General features: G+C 41.5%; 1 protein-coding gene across 3 annotated transcripts in view; it reads left to right on the top strand.

The window, feature by feature from the left end:
* The first annotated feature begins 75 nt into the window (after positions 1–75).
* The window catches only part of TOP2B (topoisomerase (DNA) II beta), a 103705-nt gene continuing 93898 nt past the window's right edge, over positions 76–9882 (top strand). The window contains exons 1-2 of one of the 3 annotated variants that reach the window (XM_019508766.1): positions 179–193; positions 3636–3709. In XM_019508766.1, the coding sequence (XP_019364311.1) occupies positions 3704–3709 (6 nt within the window). In that variant the 5' untranslated portion in view covers positions 179–193; positions 3636–3703. Of the gene's footprint in view, positions 194–3635; positions 3710–9882 lie in introns of all 3 variants that reach the window. The other 2 variants (XM_019508765.1, XM_019508764.1) reach the window with 2 other exon arrangements.

Genomic DNA, 9882 nt, shown 5'->3' with positions numbered 1-9882 from the left:
GTGCGTGCTCGCGGGAGGGAGGGCGGGCGGCGGCCATTGCGCGCGCGCCGCTGTGAGGGCGAGCGCGGGGGGAGGGGCCGCAGCGGTGGCGTCTGGCTTCGGCCCTTGCAGCCGTGCTCGGGGCTGAGGCGACGGGCGGAAAATGGCCAAGTCCGGCGGCGGAGGCGGCGGCAGCGGGGGACTGACGTGGGTGGTGAGTGCGGGGCCGCCTCTTGTTCTTCCCCCGTTTCCTCCGTCCGCGGTGGAGGCCGCGGCGTCCGCGGTGGGGGAGGGGCGACGGCTGCGGGCCCGGGGAGAGCGGCAAATGGCTGCGCGCGGGACGGGGAGCGGGGCCTTGCGGGGGGGAGGGAGGTATTGTTCCTTGCGGGTGGGAGAGGAGGAGAACCCAGCTTCACCCCCGGGAGGGGGCCTGGCGGCTGTCGCCTCGCAGACTCGGTGACCGCTGAAAGTTGCGGGGCACCGGCTGCAAGGACTCCGGATGGGCCGGCCGCGGCTCGGCGGCTGCTTTCGAGGAGCTGAAAGGCCTTTGGCAGCCGCAGCAGGAGGGGGCGGAGGAGGGGTGCTGTCCAGGCCTGTTCAACAATAGCTCGGCTTCTGGGTATGGAAAGCCCCCAAGAGGGAGGAGACCTGCGGGGACCCGGTTCCCACGGCTGATCAATAATTCACCAGCTGGGCTGTTGCTTGGCCTGGAGTTCAGAGTCGGGTCACTTCCTTAATGTAGCCAACAAGAAGAAGCCGCCCCACAGTGGTTTAAAAAACAAAAAGGAACAAACAACTTTATGAAACGGGTACTTGGGCACTGGCTCTGTTTTACTGTGTATTGAGTTCAGACCCTAGTCCTTCTACAAGATGCTTGTTGTTATAACTGCAACTCCCTTCCCTTCTCCCTTGCCGGTCTACCACTTCACACCTTCCAGCCCCATTTTCATCAGAGGAGGGGAGAAAATGGGGAGCACTGGGGATCCTGTTGGGGTGCTGGATGATAGACTTGCGTTCTAACTTCTGCTCCACTTTACATGAGGAACACTTGCATGAAGTTTCTCATGTAAATAGCAAACTTTTCATGTTGAAAACTATAAATGCTAGTGGCTGTTTCATTTAAAATAATGTCATCATCTAATGACATGTTTTTTTTTAATTGTCCAATCTAGTCTTCAATGTTGACATATTGGAGAAAGATCTAGACTAGAGTAAGCAGTAGTGATGTGATGTGTGCATGTGCACGGCAAGGAAATACCTTAGCACAAACCAGAGAAGAGGCTGTATTATTTTGATTGTCTACTTTTTTTTTTCTTCTAAAAGAACCATAAAAATCACACTATATAGGACCAGCCCTACAGTCTTGAGTCATATAAGTAAGAAAGTCAGAAATAGTTTTCAGCTGTTGTTTTTGTTTTTTTAAATATAGTATTTTTGTGTATTTAACCCTTTTTGGTCTTCTGCTTGGCCATATCTTCTGTGGCTTTTTTAAAGCAGGATCAGTCAAATTCATAGTCATTGACTTTGCTCCAGGGAAAGAGTTGTGTGTAGGTTTGTTTTTTTTCTCCCTTCCTAAAATTAAACCTGAAAATGAGGGATGGACACATACATCCCAATTATAAATCTACTGTGCCATGGGTAGGTAGTGAAATTTACAATGCTGTAACTGAACAAAGTCTTTCTGTTAATCCTTTTTAGTTCTAAAAAGGATGATGTTACCAGTTTTAGGCACCTCTTATACTGCGTCCCCTTACAGATTTAGTTTCTCACCTCAGCATACAGATCTAGGGAGCTAGTGTAAAGTTTTAACTGGACTCAGGACTTTGGTTTTCCCTCTTTGATGCTTTAAACATTGAAAATACAGCTGCCAGTAGACAAGCGAGCAGAGGCACCTGTAGTGGATGGAGAAATGGGAGAATAATGCTAGGGCTTCTTTAGGGCTTTCTTAGTGTATCTCCATGTGTTTAGTGGTGATACATGAGGACCTTACCAGACTTTGCTGCTTGGGCTGATTGTCCAGATAACTTTTCAGCTGGATTCAGCCCTGCATGTATGCTTTTTTTTCTACAATTGGGGTATCTATTTAGGAAGGAGGAAAAGCTAAAATTATACACATGGCAAACATGCCTAATCCGTTTCTGGTGTTGTAGCACTTGTTCGGCTGATCAAAATCAGTGAAAACCCTAGAGCAGTAGTTCTCAAGCTTTTTAGATTTAAGACAGCCCTTGGAAAATACCAGCTCTTAGAAGTGCTGCAGAATTGGACAAGATGGGTATATTTTGCACCAAATTCAAGAACATCATGTGATACCTTATCAACTTTTGGTTACTCCTAGAAGGACACAACAAAGCTAGATTTCTGACATCTAAAGTCTAGTAAACCAGGGTTCCTGTAGTTTGACTAGTAATGATTTTCAACTCCTGATTTTCAGTTACCTGGGGTATTACAGGGGAGAAGTTTACCTACAAAGATTACTTGATTAAAAGACACTTAAAAAATAAATTGGTAGGGAAGTGTGAGAGAGCCATGTAGAACTTCTTATGAGGGGGGAAAAAAAATCATTAGAAGTATGGGTTGAATATTTAGTATTATGTGAATTAGAGTGGTTATTTGAGAGATTATAATTCTGGATTGCTTGCCTGCAATTTACTAGTAGAACCTATGACAATCCTTTAAAAAAAAAAAATCAAGGTTCAGTATTTTTCTATAGTTCAGTGTCCTTATGGATCGCATGTATTTTGAAACTTGTTTATGTAATATTAAATGTTGCTTGATTTGTACACTCTAAACAAATGTCAATGCTAGTGGTTAATTCAGTGTTCATATCTGATTTCCAAACCATTTTTTCAAATGACACTCTCTAGTAGAGGAAAAGTTTGAGTTAAATGGTTGACTGCATGTTAAAAACAAACAGACAAAATCCCACATTTTGGTCAAATCTTAATTTTATACAGACTTGAAAAGATCATATGCAGCTTCCCTTGTTGGAGGTATTGGGAGTTAATGTTAAAGAATCAGTTTGTAAACTTTTTGTTAGGAGGGGTGGCATGTACATTGAATAAAAAAATAAAACAATGCATCTAAATTTCTAGCATGGCAATTTCTAAATTGGGAGAATTTTCTATTGGCAATATGGAGCATTTCCTAAGCTTTTGTCAGTTGAGCCCCTTCTTCAAAAATATGAAATTAATCATACCTTCACCCTTCCCATTTGTTAGGCTTATGCAAAATGAGCTGTTACTCAGTTTGTCTAGACAGTCCTATTTTGTCCTTATATACTGTGTACAGTTAGAATTACAAATTTATATTTGAAGTAAGCTTGTACCCAAGTCAACACAAAATATGTCCATCAGGCTCCTTGCAAGCTGTGGAAGACCATGCTGTATTGTCTACAGTTTGTAGTGCCTTCAAAGTTTTTTTTTTTTTTTTTTTTTTTTTTTTTTTTCCTCAGCTGTGAGTGTTAACCTTAAATGAAAGCTGAGACTAGAAAATAACTGATCCTCTATTGTCTCCTTCATTCTCTTGCTTCTCCTTAAAGGGATTTGCCATACACTTTGGGAAATACTGAGCACATAGTATTTAAAAAATGAAGTATCAATGGTGTTACTTGTAGTTTAAGCTGATATTCACAAGTATTAAAAATCCTTTAACTCTAGATCTGAGGACTACCTGAATGAAATACAGACAGATGAATGGGAAGCATACGTGCTGATTTAAGGCTTAAATGGATGTGAGTTCTGTTAATAGTCTATCAATGTGTCAACAGCCCAAAGATAACAAACTGTTGTTTAAATTTGATTTTTATGCCATTAATGTTTCTCAGTATTTTTAAGACACAGGCTTGAAACTGAAATCTAAATCTCGGTGTAAAAGCAGGTATCTGTTCTTGTGAATTAAGTTAGACTGGCCTTTCTTTTGGCCAAACAAACACCTTTGAGTGATGTCCGATAATCTCTACAGTTATATCTTTCTGGAACTAACTTGCTGAGGACTTTCCACTAACAGCTTTTCTTTATTTTTAGTATTGCATTTTTTTAATTTGCAAAATTTTTTTAAACATACATTTGCCTGCTGTCATCAATTCTCCTTTTCCCACCATTTCTGTGTTTTATCTTGCTTCCAGTTTTTTGGGACAGTTTGTTCTTGTTTTTGCCCCATAGGACACTTATACATGCTCTGGGAGGCATGGCGGGGGCGGATGATGCTCTTGTTAAAAGTGTCGCTGTGCTGAAAAATGGCGGTGGGGCACTTTGAACTAAAGCTTGTTGGTACCATTTTTCAGTGCAGGGATGCTGATGCACATAACGCTAGAGGCTGCTGAAGCATGTTAATTTCTACGCTCCAGCAGACTCGCTTCAATGCACTGGAATGCTCCCTGCACATGCATAGAACAAGAAGGTCGTAATCTGTTGGAGTTCTCCAAGTTCTGCTGTAATGCATTCACTAGACATGAAGTTCTTAAATCCATGCTGGTAGAACTCTTTCTTGAAGCAAATAGGAGCACATCTGGACAAGTGACCTGTAACACCAACTTTTGCTTAAGTAAAAGGTCCCTTTTTTAAAAGCCTCAATCCTTGGGGTCATTTACTTCAGACTCTATCTGGTGTAAATCCCCTCTAAGACTGCCCTAGCTGTGCCTTGGGGTTATAATTATTGCCTACAGCTGCTCCCATAGCCATGCCCATGCTAAGCCAACACTGGGTGCTTCAGGCCTCAAAACCCTTTTCTGGGCTTTGGCCTTCCTGGCTTGGGCCCTCTTTCTCTGGCTGAGCCACCTCTGCCGAGATCCACTGCCTCAGACTCTGGGCCCCAGCTCCATACTTCCCTGTCTCAAAGGAATGCCCCTGACACCCTGCTCTGTGGCCTCCAGAGCACTTGGTCCTCTGGTGTTACATACAGAAAACATAACTAGTACACAAAATTTTAACCCTCTGGTTGCAACTCATCCAAATCCTCTCAGGGCTATAAGAGTTGCCACAGTCACCCAGGATACCTTTTTCCCTGGCAGCTAGCTCTGCAGCTCTTTCCCTTGCAGCCTGCAGGCACAGACTGCCAGCCCCAGCTCAGAGGCTGGGCTTGTATACAGTGCCGTCCTGTCCCTTCCAGTCTCCTAAATGCTGCCTTTAAAGATAGGCTCAGGGTTTCTGTTCAGCCTAAGGAACTTTTTGGAATCTCTTGCCCTGCAGCCCTCTATTGCTGTTTAACAGTCCCAGGCCTTGAGGTTTGGATTCCTGCTGGTGCTTGCTGCTGCAGTATTCTTCTCCTGTGGGCCACAGGTCTTGTTGCCCTGGGGACACCACTTTTGCCTCCTGTTCTTCCTCTTCATGTAGTTAACAAGATTGGGGTTCCCTGTTAGAAATACTGAGGAGATGCAAAGCATCTATTGTTAGGAGAAAGTCTAGGTGTTTGCTTTATGAAGAGGGAGGTGTGAATTCAACCATTGCAGCTCTGAGTTGTTAGTTTGGGTCTGAAAGACTACATATTTCATAATAGATGGAAGAAGTTATTCCAGTTTGGATGAATGTGTGGTGTGGTGACTAACTAGGCAAGTTACAATTGAACTTTAGAGACTGCATGTGTAGTATACCTAGGAAAACTGTCATGAAATGTAAGGGAAGTTAGTATAAGTATTGTGGTTGTGGATACTTATCCTAGTGTCCCCACCCACATGTGATTATGCTGGCACACAGTCATCAACAAGCAAATGTGGAGGAGTTGTATTTGCTCACATCAGTGTGGTGGGTGGAGCAAACTTCATCTTGGCTAGTAGTCTCTTGGGGGTTTTTTTGCTGTGCTTTTCTGAGTTGTTTAACAAGCAGTCAAGTGTCATGCCAGTAATTATACATGTCTTACGTTCATGGTCAGCCTTAAGTTGCAACAAAACTACTTTCTCTCTCTTTCTAGTATATACAAACTGTCTTAAACGTCTGTGCTTGAAACTGTTTGAAATATTTGTTTTCATAGATATTAGGGTCCGAAGGGACCTAATTAGATCATTGAGTCCGACCCCCTGCCCTGAGCAGAAACGTGTTTTTCCTAAGTACCTCCAAGGAAGGGGACAGCACCACCTCCTGTGGAAGTGTATTCTATATTTTGGCAACCCTCACTGTAAAGAATGTTTTCCTGATGTCTAGTCTAAATTGACTGTCCTTCAGTTTGTGGCCATTGTTTCAAATTACCCCAATGGGCGCCCTTGTAAACTTCGTATCCCCTATTTCCTACTGCTCTCCCCCCCATGAGTTTGTAACTTTTTATGTCCTTAAGTTGCATAGCAGCACCAACTGTGCACAGAAGTTCTGGAAATAGTAACCCAAGATCTTGAAACCAGTATTGGGACTTACTGCTTTTGCAGTGATAGCAGCAACAGTGGTGTTCTGTTTCTTATAAAATAAAATAGATGAGCCCCATTTTGCTTAAATTGGGAAAGATTATTTGTAATAAAGTTTTATATTTTTTTTTAATGGTATTGTAGTCTAAATGTGGTGTAGTTTTGTCATAGCCTCTGGTAAGCATGCAGTGACAACACTATCATCTGCTTTACAACTTTAAGATTTATTTTGCATATCTTCAGAGTATAAAAAGAAGAATCTTGAAGTAAGACTCGACACTTGTAGAAACATATTAATTTGGAGTCTTCTAAAGCTTGTCTTATGCTAGCCCACTTTATGGAGTTAGCTCACATGGATATGTATTTGTCGCTACAAACTGAAAGCCTATTAAGTGGGTGTTCTGCTTGGTCAATAAATTTTGTAATAGAAACTAACAGGCAAACTGTGCATTTTCTGTAAATGGATTTAAAAGACAGTAAAAGCTAGAACTGGTAGAAGTCAATTTTGGAGACTTTCTCACCAACTTCCATGTGTATAAATAGGGTCAGGCTTTGGAGGAATATATTTAATCAGTGGAGCCCAACTAAACTTCCAGCTGCCTGAGACAGTGAAATAAAATACATTTTATTTTAATTGTGGAGTGTTTGTGTTCCATATGCAATTTTTTTTTATCTCCTTACTAATGTTTACCCGCATTCTTATGTCTCCGGGTTGTTTCAAACTCATACATTCAAAACAATCTGGGATCTTGGCTCATGGCACATGTGCCAGGATTGGGACCAGAGTTAGATTTGTTAAGTCTGTGAAGATACTACATGTGAATTTCACATTCATTGTGCAGAAGTATGCCAACACTTTTTAAACTGAGAACACTTTAAACTTTTAGAACACTAGATTCCTATTTACTTTTAATCTGAAGATTGGACAACATTTCTGTAGATATCAAATACTAGTTTCTTTGCATTTTTTTAAAATGGTTCTTTTGGTATAACATCCTAAGGTACAGAACAGATGTCCTGGGAATACTTTTGTACCTCCAATAGTACTGTCATGAGAATTCACTGTTTTGCTTGTGGGAGAAAAAAGGACAAATGGAATAATGCCTTAATAGCGTGTGTGGTGGTTGTCTCTGTTTTAAGTGAGCATGCTGGTGTAGCTTCTTTCTAAGATTTTTGCAGGGTAATCTGTCATAATTAATCAGGTTATTTTTATTTTTATAGGGTGGTTTGTGGTACCTTGGGAGGGGAGGGGTCTGCCATCTTGGCACCTGGTGCCCTCCTGTGGTTTGACCCACCTGCCTGTTCTTTCCTGGCCTTATCTCACTTCCAGTCTCTCTCCTGCCATGACTTAGATGTTGTCTTCCTTGTTGTTGGAGGAAGCAGTCCCTGGGGCAGGAAGTAACTTTGTTAATCATCTTGCCTGCCTGGCTAGGCCAGCCCCACACTTGGAGTATTCTTACAGGCTTCTGTGCACCTGACAGGACATCAGCTGTTGCAGCCCTGGCCCCTTTTTTTCTGGCCCCCTTTTTTCTCTGGCAAACCCCTCAGCCTTGGTTCATTAAGATCTCAAGTTCCAGGTATTGGCCCTGCCTTGGCAGCAGCCCCTTCTGACATTCCAGTTCCACCCCACCAATCTAAGATGCTAGTAGCAGTTTCATATAAGGATAGAATGAGAACAGCCTTAAACCCAAATTTTGTTGCGTTTTTGTTACTTTTCTAGAGTTTCAAGACAGAAAACTTGAAAATTCTTGCACAGATTCTCCTATGTCAGCAGAGATTTTTCTCCTCCTTCCCCCACCCCCATGCAAAAGATATCATACTGTAGAGGAAATCTTGAAAGTGAAAACTAAGCGTAAACATCCTGTGTGCATATGTTCTGAAACAAATTTGGAGAGATGTAAATGTTCCCACTTGTTTCAGTGGTACCTAATGTTTTGAAAGTCAGTTACAATGTCTGTACCTAAATGAATAATTGGTTTGGTCATTTTCATAAGAACAGCATTATCCTACCCTGCAGTGCCCCATCTGGGTCTTTCCAAGGTGGTTTGTGTGTTTGTGTGTTTGTGTGTTTGTGTGTTTGTGTGTTTGTGTGTTTGTGTGTTTGTGTGTTTGTGTGTTTGTGTGTTTGTGTGTTTGTGTGTTTGTGTGTTTGTGTGTTTGTGTGTTTGTGTGTTTGTGTGTTTGTGTGTTTGTGTGTTTGTGTGTTTGTGTGTTTGTGTGTTTGTGTGTTTGTGTGTTTGTGTGTTTGTGTGTTTGTGTGTTTGTGTGTTTGTGTGTTTGTGTGTTTGTGTGTTTGTGTGTTTGTGTGTTTGTGTGTTTGTGTGTTTGTGTGTTTGTGTGTTTGTGTGTTTGTGTGTTTTTTTTAAGGGAAACTGAATGAAAAATGTAGTGGCAATGTTGGGGTACTGTCCTGAAGGTAGAGCTTATTTTCATACTGATTTTAAATTATGCTGTTTGGTCTGAAGATGCTTTAGAATGCGGGCCCAGAGTATTCTAATGTTATAAGAACTGTCTGTCTGTCTGTCTGTCTGTCTGTCTGTCTGTCTGTCACGCTTTATTCATGCTCTGATTGGCTGATGGAAACAGCCAGTCAGAGTGCTCCAAGTGTAGGGGAGCACTGCCATGATTCCAAAGCCACACTGAGGACTGGATGGGGTGGAGGAGCCGACCCCCAAACCCCAGTCCCTGCAAGAGGCAGAACAGCGGCAGCATAGGGCATTCGGTGGTGGCACTCTGTCCCAGCCCTCCTGCGCCCAGCATTCATGACGGACAGTTGGCTAGTATAGAGTATTAGGGGATGAGATGTCCTGTAGAAGAGGCTATGAACAGCAGGAGGAAAAGAGACGGGATTTTTCTTATTTACATTTGCACGTTCTGATTTAAGATTTAAGTTGACACATTTTTATTTTGCGTTGCACTTCTTAATTATTCCTTGAGAAACATTCATTCTCATTGTTACTTGTTCTTAGTCACATTTTTTTTCTTGTAAATAAATACTGTTATGCTATATTTGATATCTTGCTAGCTAGTACGATTTACTTTGAGACGTTTACTTAAATTTTTGATTTTTACATACATTTAGATTCTTAACTCTGCCACTCAAATTTTCTATCAAAGTTTTATGTGCTAGTGACACTATTAAAATTTGTTAGAAGCTACATTTGGAATTTGATTAAAAAAGCATTATTCCTATCTAGTAATGGCATTTTAATTTGGACTTCAATAGCCACAAGAGAACTACCTTTAACTCTGGTAGATGTATAGGAATGTGAGTTTATTAAAACATGTTTTGCATTTCAAACTGATTCTCTATATTAATTATAGCTAATAAATTGATGGTTTTGAAAATCTAGCCCTTAATAATGAGAAGCAAAATATTCAGGTGCATATTGTGATTTTATTTTCCTTAAGAAGTGTTTGAGCATGCAACCTACTTCTGATTTTAATCCAGAAAGCGTTAAAACCAATTCCTGTGATCTGTGGTCTTTGTCTATGTTAAATTCTACCAGCAAGTTTTGCTATACTAGCTAATTATGGCTATTCGTGTTCACATTGTATCAACAAAAGATGTGACA

This window comes from Gavialis gangeticus, unplaced genomic scaffold, assembly GCF_001723915.1.
Source record: "Gavialis gangeticus isolate Ggan-Ray unplaced genomic scaffold, GavGan_comp1, whole genome shotgun sequence".
Taxonomy (NCBI): domain Eukaryota; kingdom Metazoa; phylum Chordata; order Crocodylia; family Gavialidae; genus Gavialis; species Gavialis gangeticus.
This window is presented reverse-complemented; position numbering and strand designations above follow the sequence as displayed.